Raw genomic sequence first — 26,761 nt, forward strand, 5'->3', positions numbered from 1 at the left:
CGGGGAAGGGGGCGGGAATGGCCGTGGCGGCGGGGCCTCGGCTCCTGAGCTCTCGCCTCGCCGGGCCCCGCTGCGTCCCGGAGCTCCTCCTGTGGCCCCAGGTGTCGTCCGGTGCACCCCCACTTTCCCCTTCGGCACCTCGGGGCCTTGCGTGTCCCCCCCAGTCCGTGTGCGGCCTCTCCCGTCACCCCCCCGCTCCCTCGCGTCGCCGTGCCAGGTGGCCGCACGCCCCAGAGGTTCCGCCTGCGTTGGCCGCGATGGCAGCGACCTCGGTGAGAGAGCACGTCAGGTATTTTGACAGAACTGTGACGCCTTTCGGGCACCGTTGGCTTTCAGCCCCCCTTAGCAGCTCTGTACCCTGTGGGACGTCCGGCCCCTCGAGTGTGCCCCGCTGTCGCTGTAACCCACGGGGATTTCGCCTTGGAGTTGACCCCCCTCCTCCTCCCTCTGTGCCACAGGTCTTCACCGAGGGGCGGCCATTGCCTGCAAGGGCACGGAGAGCATCTCAAGCCATCGTAGCCATAACCGAGGGAGGCTGACAAAAATTTAGAAAGTGCCGTGCCTTCTGTAGCCTGCCCTGTGACCAGATGCCCCAGCCTTTCTAAACTCTTGCATTGTAATGACTATGTGCCCCAAGGCCTTGCTGCTAATAAGGCTGAAAAAGGGCAGCATTGATTTTGGTGGTACTTTCAAAAAGGCCACCCCTTGCTCCCTTAGCAGCTCACGCAAGGGCACCTCGCCTGTGGCCTTCCACATTGAGCTGACAAAGTTGATCCTCTCCTCCAACCCAGCTCGGCGCAACCTCTCCCTCCCAGCTTCAGGGCGCTTTCTCGTTCTCCCACAGAGGGTTTTCTGTGCAAATCTCCACATCATGTCAGGAAGAGACACCAGCTCCATGCCTCAGCCTGCCTCTGAGCAGAGGATTTCCACCGTCTGCCAGCCCCTGGGGCTGCAAAGCTGCTGCGGAGGGACGGCCGAGCTGTAGCAATGGGTGCTGGGCTGCTTTATTTTGGAACGCAAACCCCACGTACCCTTTAGGAGGGGCCAAAAAGCCCCAGGACAGCATGTGGGAGATGGCACTGAGCAGCTGGTGTGGGAAAAACAGCCGTCAGGTCTGTGTGTGACCTGGGGCTTCTACCTGTGCACGCATTTAGGAGGGAGCACCTGCAGCAAAATTATTTTTTCTGGTTTATAGTGGATCAGAAAAGGCTTTGCTTTACAAAAAGGGGCTTTGCTTTGCAAAGGGAACTTCAAATGTATAGAAACATTTGGCTGGGGGCTCACTGCACTGGAGCCTGCGGGTGCCCTGGGCTGAACACGTGTTATTAGTAGCTGGGAATTTTTTTTCGCTGTGGGAAGCTTGTTGGTGTGGAAGCGTTGGCTTTTTTGGGGGAAAAAAAGCCGATTTTTGAAGCTGAAGGATCCCCGTGCATTGGGGTTTGTGTGACCTGACCCCTGTGAATGGGGTAGTGTGTGTGTGTGCGTCCCGGGTCCCCGTGCAAGGGGTACGGTGTGTGTCCCGGGTCCCCGTGCACGGCGGGGAGTGTTGCACGTCCCTCCCCTTGGCTCCCCGCAGCCCGGTCCTCCCGGCCGGCAGGCGGCGCCCTCGTCCGTACTCCGCGGTGCTCGGCGCGGCTGGGGCGAGTGTGGCGGTGCCGCTTCCTCCCCGCCTGCAGGGGGCGCCGCCTCGCGTAGCGCGGCGCGGCGGCCCCTCCTGGCGGAAGCGGAAGCGGCCCGGCGGGGCGGCTCGGCAGCATCGCCGCCGCGGAGCGCCGTGAGTACCGGGGTGGGTGAGGACCCTCGTGAGGCCCGGGGTTCCTGGGGGAGGTGGCCTCCTGGGAGCGGGGCCGCCGCCTCCGTCCTGGGGGGAGCTGCTGGTACCCCGTGGGCGGGAGGAGGAGGGGGCTTGCCCCGGGGCGGCCTGGCTTTCCGCCCCCGGCCAGGCCTGCCCGCTGCCCCCGGCGGTGGAGGGCCCCTCTTGGGGTCTTCCCGCTTCCTCCGATCTCGGCGGCAAAGGCAGACCCGTGGCCGTTCACCCCGCTCAGGCCCGACCTGCCCCTCCGGCGCACCCGGCGGGTACGAGGCGTCCTACGGTGTTGTAAGTGCTGGAGGGTCCCCTGAGCTGGTGTGAAGCATGGGGCGGTCTCTCTTTGTTGGCTGCAGGAAGGTGGAAATAAAATGCTTCACGTGGCAGAAGGTGGCTGCAGTAGAGATCCCGCAGTGATCTCCTGGGAGGCAGACCCTCGCCTTACCCTGGACTACCATCACCTTGCTGGGTGGAAGTTCTCACTCCTGTTTGCTTGTTAAAGTCTGCCGCTCTTCATTTTCTGTCTCTTTTCTTGGGGGGGGGGGAGTGTGAGAAGTAGGTCGGGTTGAGACATCCCAGCATCTGGGTGTAGGTGGGGAAAGGAGATTTTTTTTCGTTGATATTCTGCAAATTAGATGAGAGTTTTCTGATTCAGGATTGAAGTCTCCCTGTCAGTTTCTAACGCTGTCTGAGCAGAGCAGTGTTCTACGTATGCGTTTGGACTCCCCTTCCAGTTTTACAGGACTGTTTAATTTGTGCCATATTTTTGTGTTATAAGTAGTTCAGACAAAAGAAAGACCTGTGTTTGTTGTGTTTGTCTTGTCAAAGATGGAACCAGACTTTTAATCCAGACTTGCCCTGCTTTGCTTTTAGCAGTTTGTGTTAAAATGGGTTTAGCCCAAGGTGTAGGTCGTCTCTTTTTCACTCATCTGTGACAGATATCTCAGCTGCTGTGGAGAGCCACAGGAGAGAGAGTCCATCCAGGAGCTTCTCCGAGCAGCTGTGCTGCCCAAGCCCATGCCTTGAGATTCAGTGGTCCTTTAGTGCCTGTCTGCTCAATGGGAATGCTTTATTTAGTCTGTATTAATGTTTTTGTTAGGCTCAGGCCACCAAGCTCTGCCCTAGCAGCGTGCAGAACAGGTGTGCAGCCTTTCCATTCTATATATAGAAACAACCTCTCTTTTTGAGGATTGACAATCCTTACACCTTGGTGTCTCTGGTAATGAACTATGTGGCAGGACTTTATAGCTTGGATCCTTTTGGAGCTGCCCTCGGATCTGGGATTTACAGTGGAAAGACTCCGTTTCCTCTTGCCAGACATCTGGGCTGTTTATTCCAGCTCAGATCTGCTTTGTAAAGCACAGCTGAATGCAGGAAGAGATATCTGCTAAATTAACAACCTGTTCAGGAGGATAAGGCTTATGCAGCAGATAAATCTATTTGGAAACTGCTTTTTTCAGTGTCCCCTTTCTTCTGCTATCGCCTCACACTTCTGGAAGAGTCTTAGCCATACAGTATCTGTAATTATATCCCTGAGATGATATAATAGTGATGATCGTTGCTAGACCCTCTGAGCTTTGTTTGAAAGGAGATGCAAACAAACACAAGAAGTTATAGGAGAATAATGGGAATAAGGGCATGCAGTTGCCTAGGCCCATTGTGTATGGCCTGGTGGTTCCAAATCAACTACTAATGTTGTTTCTTCTAAGCAGTTGGTTGTCCCAGATCTTGCTACAGTCCTAATCATCCCCTGTTCTGATATCAGTGTAGTGAGGTGATATTCGTGCAGTTCACAGGGAGGAAGAAGTAGGTAGGAGCTTAACGGGGAAGAATTTATCCACTTCATGAATAGAGTATTTGGTATCTGGGGGGGTGGCAAAGGCAAACAACAATAAATCTGTGTGGCTCTATGAAGTTCTTAGTCCCATTCTGAAAGGCTGAGTGATGACAGCCTGTTTTCCACAGCAGAAATCTCTTTCCTAGTCCTCTTCATTCTGCTGTGGTTTTTTTTTTTTTTACCCAACAGGAAATGGTGGTTTTCTTACAGCACTTTTGCTGTGGTGTGTTTTGGGAGTCTGAAGTGAATGTTTGCTGGGCTGCTGGAAGGCAGTGCTGAGCGTCTGCTATTCTGTTCTTCTAGAAACATGCAACATGGCAGCAGCCATGGAAACTGAACAGCCGGGCGTTGAAATCTTTGAAACTGCGGGCCGTGAGGAGCAGGTCCAGAGAGAGGAGCAGCCAAAACTGGAACCTTTCTATGTAGAGAGACATTCCTGGAGCCAGCTTCGGAAACTGCTCACAGATACGCGGAAGTATCATGGGTACATGATGGCAAAAGCCCCTCACGACTTCACATTTGTGAAGAAAAATGATCCTGAAGGACCTCATTCCGATAGGATCTACTATCTGGGTAAGCTTGCTGCGACAGCCTGTGTCTTTGACTAAATAGTCACTGCGGAGGCTGTTCAGGTTTGACTGTTCTTGAGAGCTGGATGTTTCTGGCAGTTAAATCAGAATAGATTTCAGGCCACATTGGCTGGGCAAATGTCATGATCATGATTGTAATTTCTTATTAAAACTTGCGATGTAATCTCCCACAGAAATGGTGTGGTTGGAGGTGACCCATTGGGCCTGTTGGAGCTGGAAAAGAGCTGTGAACTGTCCCTTGGGGCACGTTCCCTAGCTGGGAGGACAGGTTAAGTCTGTTCGGTCTGTTTTCTCTCACTCCAAGTATGATATCCCCTCTCCCAAAGCTGTGTCAGTTTGATCTCCTCTCTCTTAATTACCACTAGTGAGCAGAACCTTTTTCTCCTTCAAAGTTTCCTTCCAAAACAGAAATTATAAGTGGAATTTTGAAAGTCTTTTGTGCCTCAGCTACTGATGGAATAGGTTTTCCTGGCATTCTGGAGGGAATAAATAGCAGTGTAGGGCAGGGGCAGCTTAAAGACTACATGTTTTTCTCAACAATTTTGGTCTTGATAATGAAGAACTTAATGTAATTTATTCTTCTTGGCTGCAGTGCCTCACTTCTGCATTGTTTCACTAATAAGTGTTCACTTGACATCTCTGCATTTCTGAATTGCAGCTGTGCTTGAAGTGATTTGGCACTGTAAATGACACTGTGAGCAACCTTCTGGGTGGCTTTTTGGAGCAGGCCTTGTGGTAGAGGAATGCTTTTGTCAGAAGCTGCACTAGCTGAACATAAGTCCATGAAAAACTGGGTTAAGAGGAGAAGCAATGGCCAGAGCAAAGGCCTTGGAGCCGGAACCATGTTCTAGCCCCATTGCTTGCTGTTCAGGCTAGTTGCATAACCTCTGATTTGTGATTCACAGAGTCTTTGCATGTGCTGGGCATAGTCGGAAAGCTGCTGATCTATCTCTTTTTCCCCTTTTCAGAGGACGGGGGTCATAATCCTTGAATGATGCTGAGTTCAAGCATGTTGAGGGTGGATTAAGGCTGACCCCAGCTGAGATGAGCTCTGGTTTCCTATGTGCCACTTCCTGAGCTATAGGTCAGACTTGGCCTTCCTCAGGGCACATCTGGCCACCTCTAGGCTGATCCCCATGTGCCTTGGCAGGAGCTTTCAGAAATCTGAATAGCACTGAGGGAGAGGAGCAGAAAAGGGACGTTCAAGCCTTCCTAAAGACGCGTTATCTTTGAAACACAGGCTGCATCATGTTGTATTCCAGCCAGGGGAATTAGCAGAAAGGCTCTCCTTGATTCTAAAAGCTTACAAAATAAAAGGGGCCCCAGCCTCCAGGAAGACACAGATGTGCTTCAGGCAGTGTGGGGTAAGGCTGGATGTATTTCCTTGTTCTCTGCCTTCTCCGTGACTTGCATTTCTGTGAAGAAGGCAATTCCCAGAGCGAGGCTGCAGTGCAGAGACTGTCAGTACTTTCTCTGGTAGGAAGGGCATGTGAAACTGTTCCTCAGTATCCTTTGAGAGTGTTTGGATTATTAACAGAAAGCTAATACACTTTTTTTTTTTTCTTCTCACTTTCATAGCAATGTCTGGGGAGAACAGGGAGAACACACTCTTCTACTCTGAAATTCCCAAAACCATAAACAAAGCTGCCGTCCTGTTGCTTTCCTGGAAGCCTCTTTTGGATCTTTTTCCGGTGGGTCCTGATTTCTTTCTTGCTTCTTGGCATCGTAGCAAGTATACAGGCTTTAGGGTTGCACCTATAAGTCATCGTTAAAATTTGGAGTTTATTGTCTTAAAGATTTTAAGATTTTTCTTGTACTTGGCTAACTCTGCAGCCATCTCAAAAACAAGTACAGCTTTCTCATCAGTGTTTGGAGTTACAGCCTTTGCGCATCATAGAAACTGTGTGTGCTGGATGATTCCTCCTTTGCCGGCAGAGATTGCAAGTGCTAATTTGCATCACATTCTCTGCTGTGAGATCCTGGGGATTGCTGAAGGACCCTGTAGCCTCCAGTAATCACTGTCTTGCAGGGGGAAGTGATGAGTCCCCCTGAGGATCAGTCAGTCGCTCCGTGACTCATGCTGGAGCAGAGGATCCCTTTCCCACTCGCTGGGATGTGTGTCCCCTTTTCACCTCTGTGCACAGCAAGCCCGCATCAGTCCCACCCCAGGCAGCATGGCAGGTTGGAGGAGGTGGGACAAACCCCATGTGGAATTAGGTGTGTTTTTTCCCATGTTATTTCCTGAGGCTGTCAGCCAGACATAAAATTCATGCTGTGTTCTCCTCCCACCAGACCAGTCACTGTGTATCTTTGTGAAAGTTAGCAAAGATTCTCGTGCTCGTTCTAGAAATAACAGACCTTCAGTCTGATCTTTCTTATACAAGTGTATATAGGAAATAATGCCGGCCTTGCTGTGGGAGAAGAGGCTACCAGATTTACAGTTGTGTAGGATCCGATCATGGCCTGCACCTACAAGTGCTGATGGCAGAGGCACAAGCAGGAGCGGGCTTGTAGCCGCCAGCAGGATTCTGGAGGAGGAGGGTGTCTGCACAGCCATCTGCTCCTGGAAGCTTGGCATGCAGAGACACTCTGACAGTACAGTAAGACATGCAGAGCAGACGTGTTGATTGTGCTTCTCTGCCCGTATCAGGCCATCCTGGACTATGGGATGTACTCTCGTGAAGAGGAGTTGCTACGGGAGAGGAAGAGAATTGGCACCATTGGGATTGCCTCTTATGATTACCACCGAGAAAGCGGCACCTTTCTGTTTCAGGCTGGGAGTGGAATTTATCACGTAAAAGATGGAGGCCCTCATGGATTCACTGTGAGTTTACTCATCTCTCCTGTTTTCTGCAGTACTTCTTTCCTCTGGCTAGAAGCTGCTTTGGCTTGGAGCGAAAGCAGAGCGTGATCGTCAGTTATGCTGCACTAGCGTGGCAAGTAGCCTTGACAACCCTTGAAATGCAGAGAAGTCTTCCACAGGGATGCATTTCCATGGTTGTAGAAACTCAGATGGAGAATTACAAGAAATAGTAGAAACTGTGGCAGCAAGGCAGGACACCAGATTATGTTGATTTTTCATAAGCAGCAATGCCAATAAAAAGCAACACGAAGGCTGTGATGCTCCATGCTCTTTCATGTAGTCACAAGTCACATCACAGGCAGCTTTTGTTCCCAAGCTGTGGTTTCGAGGTCACTGTTCAGCAGTCAGTGCTGTATGTGTTACAAGATTTGGCTGTATAACTGGTAGAACAAGCAACCTTTACTCTGCTGGTGCTGAAGCTGGACTTCAAAGCTGAGATAATTTCTTATTATAACAAATGCCTGATGTCTATCTAACCCTGTTGTCAGGGGGAATTTACTGTACCCTGAGCTGCTTTTGGAGGACAAGATTGTATGTTCTGCCAGCCTCTTTTTAGGGTGCTGTTTTTAAGAGTGTGCCAGGCTTCTCTAGGCAAGCTGCCTTCTGATTTGTGGCTAATCCTCAGCAGTGGTGAGAGGCCATGGTGGGATCTGTGCAGCCATGGTAGAAGCAAAACTTTCCCTATAAAATATCTGCATAGTATTTTTCTGTGTTTAAAATTGATAGATTCCTCTGTTGTAAACCTGTGTATTTGAAGTCAGTGTCCACACCACTGTGGTCTTAGAGACCTTCTGATAATCCAGTTTATTTTCTGTAAGTGTCCTTGTGTTATCATTGTTTACTGTGCTTTTTTTTTTTTTCTTTCAAACAGCAACAGCCTTTGAGACCCATTCTGGTAGAGACCAGTTGTCCAAATATCCGGATGGATCCCAAGCTTTGTCCAGCTGATCCAAATTGGATTGCATTTATCCATAGCAATGACATCTGGATATCTAATATAGAAACCAGAGAAGAAAGGAGGCTAACATTTGTGCACAATGGTAATGCATCCTGTATTAAAATCTCTGCACCTCCTCTGCACTTGTTCTTGCTAGACTGAATTAAGCAATGGCACTAGGGGTTCTTCTGAAATCTGGGGGAATGGACACTGTTTATTCCACCTTGTTTGTCACGTTCTACGTGTTTCTTCTAGTGCAAATATTGTGGGATGATTCTTTTCCCTGCACTGTGGAATCTGGCAAAGTGAGTTATTTGTTGAATACATATGGAAGGGCTCTTCTCCTGAAACACAGCACTTTCCTTTTTATTGGAACAGCCTTTTTTGTGTGGAGGAGCTGTGGGTGGAATAGAGCTGGAGGAAAGTTTCTGTCAGTGAAATGAGGCCACAGGCCTTTTAGAAACAATATAGACAGTTTCTGAATAGCACTGTGGCTTCTGCTGGCCCTTCATACTCTGTAACTTAGGTCCTCACTTCTTACCCTCTTCAACTCTGAGACATGTATCCTGGAGGAAGCAAAGTGGGAAAGTGTGGATAAAACACTTTTTAAAAATCACTTGCGTTGTGTATTTAAATCATACTTTGTATTTAAACTATATAATTTAAATTTTAGTTAAATTAAAATTTATGACACTTTATAATAATGCTTTAGCTTATTTAAATGTTAAATATTAAAATATTATGTAAGTACATTAAAAATAAACTGTAGCAATGACTCCTTCTCAGATGATAATTATTTATGGAGCGCTGCTAAGTTACCTCCAGGGTAACAGGAAAAATATTGAAGCCCTATGGATATGTCATCATGTTGAGATGTTATGTAAGTCTGTTACTTTTGGTTTGTACAGTGAATGAAATACTGATGCTTTCATTTTTCTGAATGTTGATATTTTCAGTTTCAGTTGTTCAGAAAGGTTTGCATTTGGGTTTTTTTTTCTTTTATTTTCTTGAAAGTTGTGGTTCCAATTCACTGAGCTCAGGTAGAGAGAACATTTTATTTCTTCAACTAGTACATAGGAAATTGAGAGACTAATTGGGTAGGAGTAAGAAGGGAAGATGGCTTTCCTTTCCTAAAAGAAGCTGCCATGTCAGAGAGGATTAGATCCTCCCTAAATAAATCAACAGAGCAGAGTGGAAGCAGAAAACAAATCTGCTGAGAAGTCATATTTATTATTGTGTAATTGTTCCTGGGGGGTGAAGTTGGGCCATGTTTGGGATAATGCAGAATTGGTTTGATTCTGCAGTACATCATGAACTAATTCTTTTGTGTCTTTTTTTAGAACTGGCCAATGTTGAGGAGGATCCAAAATCTGCTGGCGTGGCTACTTTTGTGCTGCAGGAGGAGTTTGACAGATACACTGGCTACTGGTGGAGCCCAAAGGCACAGCCAAGTAAGTGTGGTGGATCCAGTGTGTCTGACAGACACAAGTAGCGGCCCCTCTGCTGTGCTGTCCAGCGCAGAGTTATTTTCTTCCGTTACTTGTCTTTATGCAAGATAGGAACTTTATACTCGTAGCTCCTTTTCAACTACCTGCAGCAGTGGGCACGTTACAGTGGCCTTGTGAGCACATATTACTGGGGGAAGAAACTTTCCTTCTCACAACAGTGGTAGGAGTTGTAAGAGTCTCCGAGTGTTTTGTTTAATGAAACATGAATCACAGACTTTGTTGGATTTTTCTTCATTGTTCCAACCTGCTTGTGCTCCTGAGAGAATATTGATGCCTGCAATAACTGATAATGAGAGCTGTTCTGACCAGGAAATGTTAATTCATTTACAGCACTGAATGGGGGTAAAGTTCTTCGAATTCTTTATGAAGAAAATGATGAGTCAGAGGTAGAAATTATTCATGTCACATCACCCATGCTGGAGACAAGAAGAACAGATTCCTTCCGGTACCCCAAAACTGGTGAGATCCTGATACCTTACATCTCTGTTTCTGGGAGACGTATTTGATTCCATGTGCCTGACAGCAGTGACTCTCCTAGCCTAGAGCAGGGAGTTGTTGGAGAGGTGTTGAGTAGTCTTTGAATTGGTGTCCAGGTGGTGGAAATGTGTTTGGGGAAACTGCTACTGTGGAGGTTAGATTAGTCACTGGTGACTGTGCTGGTATTCCAGCCATGTGGTTACTAAGAGCTCTGAGTCTGGGTGTCTCAGGAGCTGGCAGAAACCCTATCTGATTGTGATTATTTTGGAGCTGCTGTCTCAGATCCTGGCAGATCTGAGTTGTTAGGACTTGATTCTCATTATAGCCCAGTGTCTCTGAGGAAATAGCTGCAGAATTATGGCCTTTTGATTTTTCGGCAGGGTTTCTGTTTAGCTGCTGGCAGTGCCTTAGTAGTTCAAGTTCTGAAGGACTCTGGTCTCCATGATTGCTCTTGGACTTTGAACAACAAACTCGACATGCTTACAGCCTGCCAGGAAAACCCCCTGTTGTCGTATTTTCAAACAGTAAATGGTCTGGTGGCTTCAGCAGTGGAGGGGTGAGGGCAGGCTTGAAGCATATTAAGTGGAGTGCTATTGGAAGCAGGGAAGCGGGACTTGCGCAGACCTGCTGGGGGCTGATTCACTGGCATGTGTCAGGTATATGGAGCAAATTTGAACAGTCTGACCCTTGTTCGTCTGAGATTTCCCTGCTGTTACAGCAGGGCATGTTGCTCACAGATAACAGGGGTTCACTCTCTTTCCTCCTGAAATCTTCATTTTTTGGAGAGGTATCTTCAGCTTGCAAAGGTCAGCCAAACAGCAGAATTCATTCAGATCTTGCAGATTCCCTGATCCACTGGGAAAATTTTTCTGCTTATGATCCTAATTTAATACTTGTTTCAAGGAGGAAGAAAGGCTCAGTGTTAGCCTGGGAAGCGAGAGATGACTCCTCGTGATTTTTCGGCGCTTGTGTACACCCAGATTTCTGAGGGTATTTTGTCATAGCTTTGTTCAATGCTAAGTTTTAGCAGTTTCGGAAAATGAGCCAACCAAAGCCCAAATCCCTTTAAAAAAAAAAAAACAACTAGGTTTTAATCTCTGGACCTTAGTTTCCAGTCTGAGCTGCAGGGGCAATAGCCCTTTTCTATGGATTGTTATGAGGGCAAAGCTTGAGGTAGTGGAGAAAATTTTTCCCAGGGAGGAAGTAAGTACTTAAATAGGCCAGCACTGTGGCCCAAGGCAAATCATTTCACCTCAGTGCATCAGTTTTTGTGTATAAACTGGACTGATGAAGTGGGAGTACTTCACAGCAGCACTGAGAATATTTGGGGTACATGGAGTTTGCCACATGTGGCTTCTTGTGGATCAACTGGTAGCAGCTTTATTCTTTATAGTCCCTCTTTTCTTGCTATGGAGCAGGCCCCAGCTGCTGTACAGGAGGATGAGTTGCTGCTTTGTGCAGGCTTTGTGTAAAGAGTTAAGTTTAGATTTCCAGTGTTCAACACAAATACGTAGCTTTATTATCTTAACTGCACTAGTCATGGCAATAGGTTTCTAAGTGTTTAATTTTCACAGTTTAATTTTCACAGATGCTTTTTAGCACTGGATCACTTTCTGTGTACCACCTTGAGAATAACAGCCAAACAGTAAACCAAAGCTTGCTTTCCTATCCTGATCACTCCTGAGCATTTACTTCCAACTAGTATGTGCATCCTTTGACTGTGGGAGAGAAGACTGACTGTGACAGTAGCATGGCTCTTGATCAGATCTGTTTGCAGGATTACATCCACTGAATCTGCCTCATGTTTGCAGTTTCTTTTTTCCCTGCCTGGTTCTGTGCTGTCTCTCACACATGCAAGTAGGCTATTTGATCAAAGAGCGTTCTGCTGTTTGCCTCTTGCAGTTCTGTATGAACAACACCACAATAATCCACTGTTCAAGTCTGCCCTCTTGGAAGCAAACAATTGGTGTCTGACTTCTAACATCTGTTTTTATAGGTACAGCAAATCCAAAGGTCACTTTCAAGATATCTGAAGTGACAATCAATGCGGAAGGCAGAGTAAGTTCTATGTTCTTCTTGTTTTCCAAATAAATATAATTTCTGTGATTCTTTTTTGGTAAAATTCATTTTCCAGTTCAGTACAAACAAACTTTCTTGGTTGTGATAGCTTAATGTCTTCTCTGGAAGCAGTGCACTTGGCTCATTCCTATGCAGATACTTGGTGTCTGTGTGTGCAGCAGTATTTCTCAAGGCTGTGCTTTCCTTCCCTACCACTGGTTTATGAACTCAGCTGCAGAGCAGAATATTTTAGGTGTGAATGGTTAGACCTTCTTATGTAACAGATCTCTTGATTGGCTGCAGATAGTGGGAAAATTTGATTGCAAAGAGAATATATCACCTTACAAAAGCATGAACATATGGAAAGAGATGAACTTTGCTTTTGCCCCAGGATTTTTTAACAGATGCAGAAATTCCCGTAGCCCAGTCCAAGATCTTGGGACAGTTGGGAAATTAATATTACCAAACAGATACAGTAACACCCATACATTATTTGGATTCTCTCTACTCTTGAGTTACTTCAGCCATCAACAGTGATGTGCTGGGATAGCGATGCTGATGTCAGCCAGCAAAGGCAGGGAAAGCCATCAAGACCCTTTGGGTACCACTGTGACTTGTTCCCAGTCCTAGCAGCGACAGACTGCAGAACTGCATATCATGAATTAGAACCACGTTGATAACTGGATGTCATGCAGAACGTTCAACATTTACCAATGCAAACACCTTATAAAATAGCTCGGTACAAATCACCTCCCCTTTACATGGGGAAACTGAGTGTTCAAGTGACTTGTCCGAGATGAGCGATGGATTTGTGAGCAGCATCCGGATTTCTCAAGTCCCAGCCCTGGCTGTGCTGGTAGTGTGCAGCTCTCCTACTATGCTGGTGTCTGGCTACGGACAGGGTTGAATCACATGCGTTGCAAAGGCTGAACAATCTAAATTGCATGAGCTGCACAGAAGAAGTCTTCTGTGTCCAGACTCTCATCGTGCATGAAAACTGGTTGTGGGGGTTCATCTCAGTGTCACTGAATTGCTGCTTTGTCAACAGATTGCAGATGTTGTGGATAAAGAGCTAGTTCAGCCGTTCGAGATCCTCTTTGAAGGAGTAGAGTACATTGCTAGAGCTGGGTGGACGCCAGAAGGAAAATAGTGCGTATGTTAATCCTGTCTCTGCTTAGAGGGTTTGGGGCAATACAGTTAGAAGCAGAATGTAGTGGTCTCTGTCTTCTTCAAGCTTAAGCCTGCTTTCTTTTTTACATTGCTACAAACTTGTTTGTGCAAAGGGGACAATTTTTCCAAAAACCAAAACAGAGTGCTCCTTGTCTCTTTCTCTGGTACCTGGCCCTGCTGTTTTGGTGTTGGGCACTCACTGCCTTTGATGTATGTGTCCTCTCAGCATCCCTGTGAGAGAGAGTGCAGTGCTATTATCCCCATTTTACAGATGGGGAACTGAAGCCCAGAGAGGCTAAGTGACTTGCCATGGTCACACAGGAAGTCTGTGGCTGAGGAGAGAAATGAGCCCAGGTCCCCCAGGCCCTAGGCTAGCACCCTAACCACTGGACCATCCTTGCTGACCAGACTTACTGATCAGAAAACCTGCTGTAAGTGCTACTTACATTTGCATGTCATTTTTAACCCTGTAGATGATGTAGTACAGTGTTTCTAACTGACCAGAAGCTTCTCCAGAATTGCACTTCCCAGTTCTTGAATCTAAAGATGGCTCTCACCTTTTTAATTTGTCCCGCCCCCTCTCCCCCCCGCTCTCCCCCCCCCTTCCCCCCCAAATGTGGAAGAAATGCAGGGACACATTTGCTCCATTATCTTGCTTTTTGCGGGATTATTGTTAGAGCTACATGTAAAGTCATCAGAAGTATGGCAGGGTCTGCTGCCAGTCCATTTAGGTGCCAGTATTATTCTCTGCCAGGTATAGATTTAAAACATTAGTATTTTCACAAGTATCCTGAAATTTCAATTGAAATTTTTCTGCTTCATTATTCCCTCTGATTTTTTTCTTCTCTTTCTCCCCTAAAGCACAATTCAAATCTGGGAGAATAGAATTAATTAAACTTTTGAACCAGCAGTGCTTATGCAATATTGAAATGAAGTGAAATAAGTTCTTATGTTGCGGAAGAGATTTGTTTATGTGGGTGAAATTTTACATGTGGCTTTGTGCTTAATCTGAAATTGAACATTCTTGACTCCCTCAAAATGCCTAGTGCTAATGAGTGTCTGTTGAGATTTTCAGACCTGTCTAATACTCATGGTTGCATGTTATTTTCTCTAATATCTGTCTCCTTAACAGCATCTGGTCCATCTTACTGGATCGCTCCCAAACTCGACTTCAGATAGTCTTGATCCCTCCTGCATTATTCATCCCCACAGAAGATGATGCAATGGAAAGACAGAAACTTATCGATGCTGTACCAGATTCCATTACACCTTTCATTATTTATGAAGAAACAACAGACATCTGGATAAATGTAAGAATCTGAATTTCAGCCTTCTCTGACAGTTTGTTGTTCAAGACCCTATTTGTAGCACTTGAGCAACATTGGTATTGCTGTGCTGCCTAGGAGATTTTTCCCATTGTACAAGTTCTGTGCATGTTCTGTGCTACCTGCTGTGTAAAGAGTTCACAGTATGTAGAGAACAGAGAGATTTGGGATGTGAAAGCAGAGCTGCTTTGCTTGAGACTGCACAGTGGTCAGACACAGCTAGGAGCAGAGCCCAGGGCTCTGGTGTTCCAGGGCAGCCCTTTGCCCGCAGTGTCACCCACTGACACCCTCCAGGTTCTTGGTGCCAGTTTTTCACCAACAGCAGTGCCAAGAGGTGAAGTATTCTTCAGCCGACAAAGATGTATCTAGGTGATACTGGGTGAACAAGTCCCGAGAGTCTGCTAACAGTCACTAAAAACCTCCTTAACTACCTATGGTCTGGTGAAATAGATTTGGGTGTAATGTTCTCAGAGGTGTGCCCTAGGGCCTGTGCTGTGAGACTGGACACGAGTGTGCTAGGCTAATGCTGTAAAAATGAGTGCTGTTCACACTTCTGCAGATAAAGATCGATGTCTATAAAAGGACATCCCATTGGAGGTGTGTCGGGGTGCAGGAAGGCCTAGATACTACTGACAGGTAGTTGGATCTTTCAGCAGAGAGCATTTGCACAAAGCCTTCCAGTGAATGATCTCTATACAGCGAGTGTTCTCTATGATACCGTGTTTTCTCCTTAGTAATAGTGTGCATGGTTTCAGGATGGTGCAGTGTGTTGTCCTTTCTCCATTATTTTTACTGGCTGGAGTGGTTTTTGACTGGCAGCTCATACTGTACAGATAAATGCTCCTGAGTCCCTCAGAGGATTATCCCTTGAAGCAAGAGTTGGCATCTTCATGAGTGGAAAGATGATGTCAGTTCATCTTTCTTTAAATAACCCTTCACCTGTGGGCTTCTAGACAGCACTGGACAGAGGCAGCCATGGAAATCTGGCTTAACTGGGTGACTTGCATATGCTGTCAGCAGAGCTGGACCCACCTCTGTATCTAAGCTAGAAAGACAGGTGCAGAAAAACTTAATTTGGTAGTCAGAAGTTAGAGTTAGACTAGCAAAAAGCCTGGAGCTGTGCAGCATGTGTGGCCATTGTCTGCAGACACCCCCTGGCTCATAAGCATAACTGGTTCTCCCAGTAAGGGACAGCGCTGCACCCTGCTAGCGTGAACTGTGTTGTCTGTGTTGAGCAGTAAGAGGAACTTACTATGTGTGACTTCAGTGCCAGAGTCCTGCTGGTAACAATAATCCACTGCTCTGTCTCCACAGATCCATGATATCTTCTATGTTTTCCCTCAAACTCATGAAGATGAGATAGAGTTCATTTTTGCCTCTGAGTGTAAAACAGGATTCCGGCACCTATACAAAGTGATCTCAGTTTTGAAGGAGAGCAAGTATAAACGGTCGTGTGGAGGCCTCCCTGCTCCAAGTAAGTGAAATTATTCTTTTACTTTAATTGGGCATTTGCTGCTGACTAGTGAGGAAATAAATGTCCTTCCAGGTGGCAGGAATTAATGTCTTATTGGAAACTCCTGCGTGTTGTCCAGGAAAGCACTTCACTGTACAGTCATTCCTCTTGAAATTGTACAGGGCTTATTCTGTATTCAGCATGCCTTGGTTTTAACCCTCTTTCTTCCTCATGGACTAGAGGAAAAAGTGTCAAAAAATCAGATGGGAAACAAGCTCCCTGTGATACCGTGAAATGCACTTAGTTGGCTTTTCCTTGTCAATGTTGGGACTATTTGTGCGCTGAATTTGCCAGAGGTTAATCATTATAGCAATAACATGGGCTACCTCTGATGTGCAGGGTCCAATGTATCTAATAGATGCACATTGGTTCAGGACTTGATTTTGCAAGTAAAACCAACATAGTTCCTGTCAGCCTTTACAAGCAGATTGATAGCAGAGAGACTGACAAAGAGCACAGTTTGAACACCCTGTAAACAGGTCCATAGAGGGCCTCCCTGTCTGAGTGGGCCCACATGTTAGTCCCTTAAAAATGAACATGTGCGCTTATAGCAAAACCTATGATATGACAACTATTCAGAGAATTCCTCTCTGCTCTTAAAAACAATCATAGTATTGCTCTATAGACAGGGATGTTACTAGGAGAAAATTACTGGCAGCTGTTGCAAATGGAAATGCAGGAAGAGTCATTTCAAGCAAAAAAATTCAAGGACCGCATGCTTCTGAGCTGCAGTCAAAGTTTGGTCTTGCTCAGATGCATGATATAGCTGTGTGCAAAGCTCCTGGAGTGGTTTTTCCACAGCATGTATTCTTTAATTCACAGTTTCATGCTGTGATACTTAATTTACTTGGTGTGTGTTGAAGGCACTTACTGAGCTCTGCATGCACAAAAAATACACCTAATTTTACTAGAGGTCCTAGTTTCATGCAATTGTTGGTTTGTTTTTTTTTTCCCCCAGATAGCTTAGGGTATCTTGGGTTGATTAGATTTCTCTGAATGCATCTGACTTCTTTTTCTTGCTAAATCTCCCTCATTCTAAGAGAAATGAAACCATCTTATAAAAGTAGAGTCGTTCCCCACCCTGTTGCAAAATTCCCCAGTTTTTTGACACCTGAGATTCCCTTTGCACACCCATTTTTCAGTATAAAATCTCTATTTCTGCGCAAGTGAGAAAATACTTTTTTTTTTAAAAAAAAAAGGGGCAAGCAAGCTGTCCAGGCCTGTGAATCCTGTGAATCCTTTAACATACATTTCACAGAATGTTGAATAGTACTAGCCGTAACATTTGTCTGGGGAGCTGGCAGAGGTGTGGGTCTTCTGCAAAGGCAGGTTGCTCTTGGGTTTAGTCTAGTAAAAAACTTGGAAGGAGGAAGTCTTATTGTGACCGTGTGTTTTGTAAAATGTAAAAGTGTAAAATCTCTGTTTGTATGTTGGTTATTTGCAGGTGACTTCAAGTGCCCCATCAAAGAGGAGATGGCGATTACCAGTGGAGAATGGGAAGTGCTTGGCAGACATGGATCCAATGTAAGTCTCTGCTCTTGCTGCATGGATATCCTGCAGGCATCACACACTGCAGGGAGATGTCTGGGGCCTCACAAATAAGTACGTCGCATTAGTGAGGCTCTGCTCTTCTGGACCACAGGTTGTGATTTTGGCAGTGTGGGAGAGCAATACAGGCAACATTAGTTGGCTTTCTTTTCCTGCATATTCCTGTGTGGATCCTTGTCAACAAGGAGTTTTCCTCAATAAGTTCAAGGCTTAAAGAGGAGGAGAAGGGAGCAAAAATACTGTGATGCAGCAGTGAGGAAATTCCACGTGTTTCATGAGCAGCATGATGTCATGATGGTGTCCAACTGCTGTCCTGGAATCAGGAGATACTTGTTGGAGGGATCAGCATAAATCTATTAGCCCTGTCTCTTTTTAGCCAGAATACAGTGTTTAAGTTCCATGTAGTTCCTTGAGCTTGCACAAGGAGGGAGCGAATGCTCCCCAAACTGCTGCTCTTCTAGCTCTGAGCTGGATTAATTCTTTGATCATTTGAATCAAACAGCAGTTCAAGGAGAACTGTTTGACTGGTTTGGACTTTGTAACGGTCTTTGAAATCCTTCCTAAATGGTAATTAGAAATGGGGATAGGGAATGAGGTGTGCAAGCTGACCTGCATTTGAATCTATTCTGCTGTCTCCTCAAAAGGAAGGGACAACTGAGAAATATTTAACGTGGCAGTGTTTTACAGTCAGCTGCTGCCTTGATTTCATTCTGGGGTGGTTTATATCATATGTGATTTGGGAAAGGGTCTGAAGAGTGGGGAGATGACAGAGAATGGGGGCAGAGTTATTTGAGGGGTGGGATGCCATCCAGAGGGACCTGGACAAGCTGGAGAAGTGGGCCCATGTGAACCTCATGAGGTTCAACAAGGTCAAGTGCAAGGTCCTGCACCTGGGTTGGGGCAACCCCTGGTATCCATACAGGCTGGGGCATGAAGGGATCAAGAGCAGCCCTGCTGAGAAGGTCTTGGGGGTACTGGTGGATGAAAAGCTGGACATGAGCCGACAATGTGCGCTCGCAGCCCAGAAGGCCAACCGTATCCTGGGCTGCATCAAAAGCAGTGTGGCCAGCAGGTTGAGGGAGATGATTCTGCCCCTCGACTCTGCTCTGGTGAGACCCCACCTGGAGTATTGCGTCCAGCTCTGGAGCCCTCAGCACAGGAAAGACAGGGACCTATTGGAGCAGGTCCAGAGGAGGGCCACAAAAATGATCAGTGGGATGGAACACCTCTCCTATGAGGAAAGGCTGAGAGAGTTGTTCAGCCTGGAGAAGAGAAGGCTCCGGGGAGACCTTATAGCAGCCTTTCAGTACTTAAAGGGGGCTTATAAGAAAGATGGGGACAAACTTTTTAACAGGTGCTGTTGCGATAGGACAAGGGTAATGGTTTTAAACTAAAAGAGAGGAGATTCAGACTAGATCTAGGGAAGAAATTTTTTACAGTGAGGGTGGTGAAACACTGGAACAGGTTGCCCAGAGAGGTGATAGATGCCCCATCCCTGGAAATATTCAAGGTCAGGTTGGATGGGGCTCTGAGCAACCTGATCTAGTTGATGTCCCTGCTGATTGCAGGGGGGGTTGGACTAGATGACCCTTAAAGATCCCTTCCAACCCAGACTATTCTATGATTCTATTTAGCATAGCAAACAATAGGGGAGACTGGGAAGAGTAAAGGACCTGCATAAGAGAGCTGAGCAACAAGGTGTGAAGTGCAGATCATAACTGGCGGAGTTGTGGACAGTAAGAATAGTCATTTGGCTTATTCCTTGCAGATTGTTGGGCTATAACTCATCTTTATGGAAGTGGGGTTGTGGGGGAGACTTGGAGGCGGTAGAACTGGGTATTGTTTTGGCAAGAAACAATATTGAGGGATGTGTTGTTTTGGTTTTGACAGATCTATGTTGATGAAGCCAAAAAACTGGTGTACTTTCAAGGCACAAAAGACTCACCTTTAGAGCATCACTTGTACGTTGTTAACTACGAGAATCCTGGAGAAGTAAAGCGGCTGACAGAACGTGGTTACTCTCACGCCTGCTGTGTCAGCCAGGTACCTGTTTGCCTGTGAAACCCTGTATGGGCAGGGCTGGCTGGGTGTGCTGTTACTTATCGCCGGTCTTGTCCTTCATCAATCAGCAGACAAGGCTGTATTTGAATATAACAAAAGTAGATTTTACACTGTGTTGTGTGCTCCTCTATGTTGTATGGGTGTAAACCCACCCTGGACACCAGATTTGACCTCCCAGTTCAGTTGCTCTTCAGCTCACCTCAGGCAAAAGGAGCCAGGATGAATTGCTTGAAACTGTTTGAGCCTGGCTCTTTTTGCCTGAAGTAGGCTATAGAGCAGTCACCAGAGGACATGAGCCTGTGGCAGGGTTGGCTGGGGTTCCAGGCATCTAGGGCAGTAGCCCATTCAGCTGGGAATACTTCACCCAGAAGAGGATGTGTGACAAGGTTCTCGTGCCACTGTTGGTTTTGCAGGTGTATTTTTGGCTTTGGAGTGTTAATATCTGAGTCTTGCTAAGGACTGTAGCTCCTTAGATTCCATCTGCTCTTATCAAAAGAGCCCAGACTTCCTGGTTTAATTTGATCCATAAACATCTTCTGAAAGATCTAAATGCAGAAAAAAGTGATCGCTTTTGCTTGTGCCTCCGCACTGAGGAGTTCAAGATAATGTTCTTTTTCTCCCTAGGATTGTGACATGTTCATCAGCAAGTACAGTAATCAGAAGAACCCGCACTGTGTGTCCCTTTATCGGCTGACAGGACCTGAAGATGATGCAGCTCATAGGACAAAGGAATTCTGGGCTACCATTTTAGATTCAGCAGGTAACATCTTGGATAAGGAATTGGAAAAGGACAACCAGGATCACAGAATGAAAGATATCCCAGAATATGCTTGCCTGAGATTTGCTGTGGGTGACTAGACTTGTCTCTGAAAACCATACTTGTGTGAGAAGTTCTTGGAAGTACCTCAGTGACATTTTCAGCTCAGCAACGAAGGGGTATAAACTGGCCATGAAGAAATTTAGAGTGGAAATTACTAAGTTTCTGCTGCTAGAGCCAGTAGAAACTGTAGAAAGCCAGTTTTAGCATCGGTGGAGCGGTTTAAGAGTGGTCATTTACGCTGTGCTATATGCTTGCTAATGAGCATATATAATGCTTCTGGGCCTCTGGGGAGGGGGCATACACTCCTTAAATAGCTGTGTGCTGCTTCATGCTCATGTCTTTGTGAGACAGCTCTGTGGCTTTTATTTTTCCGTTTTGTTTCTGTTCCCTTTCATCTCTCCTTCCCCAAGGCATACTCTGTATCCTGTGTTTTCCATGTATTAATGCAGTGAGTCCAAAGTCGGGTTAGGAAGGGATGGGATGCCTGTAGTGGCTGTGTCAGGGGAGAAGAGTTACTACTGTTCAGAGGAGAGCAGGGATGGGAACGTGATAGAACTGAGAAAGCTCCCCTGGGGCCAGGGCGTTCCCTGTCTCTGCCTGGTCCCAGCCACATCCACTGGAAAGTGTGGGAGAGCTCCATTGGGATTGCAGTGAGATTGGTGATGGGGCAGGGCTGGAGCAGAGCTGTGTTATTCATCCATTTCCTGTTAAACTAGACTCTCTGTTCCCTTCTGTGGCAGGCCCTCTTCCTGATTACATTCCCCCAGAAGTGTTCTCCTTCGAGAGCTCCACGGGGTTTACGCTCTATGGGATGATGTACAAACCTCACAATCTGCAACCTGGAAAGAAGTACCCCACTGTGCTCTTCATCTATGGAGGGCCTCAGGTGAGTGTGGCATGTTGGTGAGCAGTGGGGCAGGCTGGCCTGGATCACTCCACGGCTCTCCTGTATGAACAGTTCCTGCTCTGTGCTGAGGATAGTGTGCAGCGTTTTGCCTGTTTGGTGACTAGCTGCTTGGCCGAAGGTGCTGTAAGTGGTCATGATTTCCAGGTCATAGATAGAGGCACTGCCACTTGTCTGAGAACAGGTAGGGAGTAGCAGAGCTGGGAGAAAGGGGAGTGCAGATAGTCTCCATTCCCTGTTCCGTCTCCTCCTCCTCCGTAGGGGCTCCTGTTCTTTGTTTCCACTTCTCCCATGTGCATGTGAGGGGAGCTCTCTGTTAGCGCTGACCATTACCAGTGTGTGCTTAGGAGAGCTTGCTCCCCAGTCCTCCTTTTCCCACTGATTAGGAGAAGGTGAGCCCTTTAGCCCTGCTTTGGTTCCCCCAATTCTACTGGGCCCTGCTATGGTCCAAGGCAGTTGGAGTGAGACTTGGTGAAGGGAAAGGTTTTCTCCTGGAAAAGAACAGAGTGAGTGGAGAGCAGAGCTGCAGGCTCAGGGTTGGGTTGTGCTGTCGGCAGCTGCCCCTCTTGCTCTAAGCCCATTGGTGCTGCAGTGGAGCTCAGTTCATGTCTGTGACACAGTATGGCTTGTTACTGGGGGAAGAGAGTTTATTTTGTAGCAGATGACAAGCAGGGAGAGGGAATCCTGCAGCAGGGAGTAGGGATCTTGAAAACTTCACATTATAAAAATGTATAAAACATTTAAAGGAAGGTAAATACAAATAAAATCTGAAATTGGATGAAAAGGTGATCTCTGGACTCCATTACATATGTGGTTGTGTCATTGCTCTTCTATTCCAGGTACAGCTAGTGAACAATCGGTTTAAAGGAATCAAGTATTTCCGTTTGAACACTTTGGCCTCTTTAGGCTATGTTGTTGTTGTCATTGACAACAGGGGGTCCTGCCACAGAGGGCTGAAGTTTGAAGGAGCCTTTAAATACAAAATGGTAAGTGGTGCTCTGAGTCTGGCTCTTCATTTTCAGCCAGAGATAGGTTTGAGTCCCAGTGTTACCTGAGCTGAAGCACTGGTTTGGCACAGACGCCCAGCATTGCCTGTGTGACGCTGCCTAGGTTTGGGGAGGGGAACTGTGTATAGTTGAGCAGTGTGGATTTGAGGGAGGAAAGACACTCAATATGGGAAAGATATGTCAGGGTTTGAGGTCGTGAACCAACTCCAGCTTGGCAGACATAATGCAAAGCAGTTCATAAAGGGATCTCTGACTCCCTCGAGATATGCTTTGCTGCTCACATGAGGCAGGATAGTTTCATTCACAGCGTGGGTTACTATTTAGGGCAGTTCCTGTGTCAGGCTGGAGAGGGTGAGTGTGTTTGGCCATGTGTACTGGCAGGGAGGGCCTGTGCCAGGCTCTGCTGGCTTTGCGGTGTAGCTCTCTGTGTTTTGGCAATGGCATTTTCATGCACAGAGCTAGAATGCAGCCTTGCTTTTGCAACAGCAGAAAGTGAAAACACTGAAAGATCTTACTTGTCCCCAAGCAAGGAGACAAATGAAGAAAAGGATAGTTAAGAGGTGGGTTAGCACGTATTTATTGTCTTATGGGGGAAAGGGATCGTTTTTCTGTAACATGCCTAGCACAGTGCTGGCGTGTGGTTGGGTGCTGCACAAACAGAAGCAGCAAAGGTCTGAAGGTAATTATCTTTGGAAGCCCTGAGAATGTAACTTTTGTCTGGAACTAACAAAACTTACCTTTTTCTCTCCCCTCCCAGGGACAAATAGAAATTGATGACCAGGTGGAAGGGCTGCAGTATTTAGCATCGCAGTATGACTTCATTGATTTGGATCGTGTTGGCATTCATGGCTGGTCCTATGGAGGCTACCTCTCTCTTATGGCTTTAATGCAGAGGTCAGATATCTTCAGGGTATGTTCATACATTGAGTCCTTATTCTGGTGGTGCAGATGGAATTTTTCCCTTAATCATGTAACCTCCCATGGGTGTTCACAGCACAAAGACTTTTGAGCTTGCTCTAGACAAGTGAGGACACAGTGCTCTAGCTGTTTTCTTCAAGACTCTTCTATTTGGGTGACTTCAGAGAGAAGTTGCTTTTCTAGCAAATGTTTCTTCCACAGTATTTCTAATTAGGCTTCCAGGCTTTGGTTATTTTTTTTAATACTTCACAGGCAACAGATCTGAAAATCTATTCACTCTTTAAGGCTAGTGCCTGCTAACAAGCCACAGTACCTTTTAAAACCAGCAATCAATGGGTATTGCAAGAGCAGTTATAAGTTATTGTGTGACCTTGGGTTGTCTCCTTAGTTCTCTCCACTTGTGTTTCTGTGTGAAGCATGGGGATGAGATGCTCTTCCTCCGTAAGCCTATTGTCACTGTTAGGCTCAGAGAGGTGTCTGGGACTGGTATTCCCATGGAGTCTGTACTGGTACAGCTATGGGATTCAGCTTTTCAGAGACAGTGATACCAGTACAGCCCTAATAATTAATACTAGCAGAGATGCCTCAAATCAGAAAATTACATGTGCAATTAAATGCTGTGCTTTCCTACCTCTCCACACAAATTTGCAGCTTTTCTCCCCAGGAGAGTGTGGTGTTCTTATTTGAGTGTAACCACCCCAAAGAGTGTGGTGTGACTGCACCATCACTGTGCTTGCCTCCCCCAGCTCCAAATGAGCCAGACGTAATCTTGACCTGATGTGAAGGTCTGGTGTTGTCCATGAGGCTTCCTGCATTAATGCGAGTAGGGTGCTTTTGGGCATCCAAGAAGTCTGGCGTGTAAGAGGAATGTGGGGCTGTTCAGGTAGGCCAATTTTACTGGAATATCTGAGAGTGTTCTCATGAGCTGGGGTGAGGAGGAACAACTGTTCAGCCCATTCAGCTGAGCACAGAAGGATATTCCCTCTCTGGAACTGTGTAAAAGAGCTTTAAACTGTTGAGCTTGCAATAACTTAACTGTGCTGGTATATCTATACCAATCTCAGGTCACCTATGCTGAAGGTACCTTATATAGTCTCAGCTCTTGCCCGCTTTGTGTCAGCCAAGCTCTTTGTGCTGTGACCCAACTAAGGGAAATGATCCTGCTGAAAAACGACACCTCCTTTTCTTCCTACTCCCCTCTTTCCTGCCCTGAGAGAATAGTTTCTTTGCAGACTGATCTATTCCCAGATCACGTTGCCCATGCTGCTTCGTAGCAGTGTGTTCTGAAGCAGCCAGGAGGGCAACCTGGGGATGGGAAAGGTACTGAAAAGAGGTTCTTGTGATTACGTGACTTTAGACCACTATAGTAAATGGCCAGACTGCTGTTGGGCAAGTCTCAGAGGTAGACATGTGGTTAAGAGCTAGATATTGCTCTTGGGATGGGTTTTGTTCTTTGTGGCTGCTCTTGCTTTGTCTAAGTCCAACCTGAATATTCCTGTGAGGTTTAATTACTTGTCTCAAGTCCTCAAGGATTGTTATATTTTTACTTTTAAAAATACCTGCCTTGCAAAGGGTGGTGGTTTTTTTTTTTTTTTTATTTTTCTCATTGGTCTCTTTTTCACAAGGTGCTCTGCAAGCTGGTGGTAGCTATGCAAGATAGTTTGCTGAATCCTAGGGAGCTATCAATCCCAGTTTCTGTTAGACATTCAAATGAACAAAGGTTTTGCAACCCAAAAGCAGAGCACTCTGCATTTTGGACAAAATCCACTTCCCTCAGCAGGCCTTGCAGCTGATACGTTTAGTGTTGCTTCTGATTTGTCGGTAGGATCCTTCCTTGTTTTCAGCACACGTAGGTCATAGCTGGACTGTGCTGACAGGTATGAACTGTGGGACGGAGAGTGAGGATCACTTTTCTTTTTCCACTGCAGGCTGTGCATTGTAAACTTAGGAGTGTGTTTTGGGCAATTCTAGTTGCACTGGGATAGAGATGTGGGAGGGAGGGACATCCCCAGGTCAGGGGGTCAGGTGTTGTCATTCCCCTTCCGATGCTGAGAGCCCTGTTGAACTTGCAGGTTGCCATTGCCGGAGCACCCGTCACGCTGTGGATTTTCTATGACACGGGTTACACAGAGCGTTACATGGGCCACCCGGATCACAATGAGCAGGGGTATTACCTAGGTTCGGTGGCCATGCAAGCTGAGAAGTTTCCTTCTGAGTAAGTTTGGTTCTGGCTCTTGCCTTCTACTTTTCCTGCCAGGAAAATTCAAGCCCCATGGGCACATTTTTATCTCCCTGTTCTTGGCAATTGAATCCTGGAAACACAAATGCTAGTATTAAAAAATAATTTAAAAAAAAAAAAGGACCAAAACCCAACACTAATAAACTTAACAGACTTGAATGAACATTTGCATAATTACAGGCCATTCCATGTAATCCCTTTTATCCTAGCTGTAATTAAAGACTATCTTTTATGTCTAAAGAAATGACAAACATATCTTCAATTATATGATTAGCACTTTAGAGCCACATTAAGCTAGACAAAAATTAGTTGATCAGAATGCTTTCTGCATGCTCTAAGGCTGTATCAGCACAGTGTTGTCTGCAGAGCAGGCTGAGACCATGGGCTTTCTTGCCAAAGAGCTGAAAATCAGCAGTGATTCCTGAGTAAGTGTTAAGCCGTTGTATTAGCCAAGCTAGGGAATACTTCTGAGAATAAAGGAGATATACAGATGAAAGGTCTGACCATGATGTGCACAGGCAGGAAGAACTTTTAGAGGAGGAAAGAATAGGTTTGGGAGACACGTCCATCCAGAGCAATTTACAGTAGTGAAATCGCTGTCTTCAATGCAAATATTTTTTTTCTGTTGACTGTTTTTGAGGGGATGTTTGCGGACTGTGGAATGACTGGCAGGTTCTGGGATGCTGTCTAGAAATGTTTGTCTCTTGCTTTTCTCAGACCAAACCGTTTGCTGCTGCTACATGGATTCTTGGATGAGAATGTTCACTTTGCACACACCAGTATTTTGCTCAGCTTTTTAGTGAGAGCTGGGAAACCGTATGACTTGCAGGTAAGGCCAGAACCAGGATGTAAAGGTAATGTGTCTGTCTTTGACTGAGGAGTCCAAAATCGGAACTTGTAACATGGCTGTGCTGGGCAGCTTGGAATTCTAGGATAAAACTGTAGTGTTTGAGCCTAATATTTTTTTAAAAGGAAGATTGTATGGGTAAACAAAAAAAGTATTAGGCAAATGAGCAGTTAAGAGCAGTTAAGGCTGCTCCCAAGGAGATCTGCAATTTGGAGGCAGTACAGTGGTGTTTGTGCAGTGTGGAACAGGGTTCTGCATTTAATTAAACCCTGCTGGTTCTGTGCAGATGTAGCCCAGGTATCCCACACCATGCTGCAGAGCTGGGAGCATGC

At 46.2% G+C, this 26,761-nt stretch overlaps 1 protein-coding gene across 9 annotated transcripts in view; it reads left to right on the top strand.

Moving 5' to 3' along the window:
- Window positions 1-26: 26 nt before the first annotated feature.
- DPP8 (dipeptidyl peptidase 8) overlaps window positions 27-26,761 on the top strand; it is a 31,524-nt gene continuing 4,789 nt past the window's right edge. For 3 of the 9 annotated variants that reach the window (XR_012043825.1, XR_012043826.1, XM_072870488.1), the window contains exons 1-19: window positions 129-289; window positions 3,948-4,217; window positions 5,813-5,925; window positions 6,885-7,058; window positions 7,969-8,137; window positions 9,375-9,485; window positions 9,873-10,001; window positions 12,016-12,077; window positions 13,126-13,226; window positions 14,380-14,557; window positions 15,887-16,046; window positions 17,530-17,609; window positions 19,524-19,676; window positions 20,319-20,454; window positions 21,255-21,400; window positions 22,258-22,404; window positions 23,183-23,335; window positions 25,416-25,558; window positions 26,300-26,411. Coding sequence is in view for 6 of the 9 variants with exons in the window: in XM_072870488.1 (XP_072726589.1) it covers window positions 3,959-4,217; window positions 5,813-5,925; window positions 6,885-7,058; window positions 7,969-8,137; window positions 9,375-9,485; window positions 9,873-10,001; window positions 12,016-12,077; window positions 13,126-13,226; window positions 14,380-14,557; window positions 15,887-16,046; window positions 17,530-17,609; window positions 19,524-19,676; window positions 20,319-20,454; window positions 21,255-21,400; window positions 22,258-22,404; window positions 23,183-23,335; window positions 25,416-25,558; window positions 26,300-26,411 (2,526 nt within the window). In the remaining 3 variants the exon portion in view is untranslated. Of the gene's footprint in view, window positions 290-1,680; window positions 1,787-2,260; window positions 2,277-3,947; window positions 4,218-5,812; window positions 5,926-6,884; window positions 7,059-7,968; window positions 8,138-9,374; window positions 9,486-9,872; window positions 10,002-12,015; window positions 12,078-13,125; window positions 13,227-14,379; window positions 14,558-15,886; window positions 16,047-17,529; window positions 17,610-19,523; window positions 19,677-20,318; window positions 20,455-21,254; window positions 21,401-22,257; window positions 22,405-23,182; window positions 23,336-25,415; window positions 25,559-26,299; window positions 26,412-26,761 lie in introns of those variants that run through there. The other 6 variants (XM_072870494.1, XM_072870493.1, XM_072870490.1 and 3 more) reach the window with 6 other exon arrangements.

Source organism: Ciconia boyciana, chromosome 8, assembly GCF_034638445.1.
Source record: "Ciconia boyciana chromosome 8, ASM3463844v1, whole genome shotgun sequence".
In the NCBI taxonomy this organism is placed as follows: domain Eukaryota; kingdom Metazoa; phylum Chordata; class Aves; order Ciconiiformes; family Ciconiidae; genus Ciconia; species Ciconia boyciana.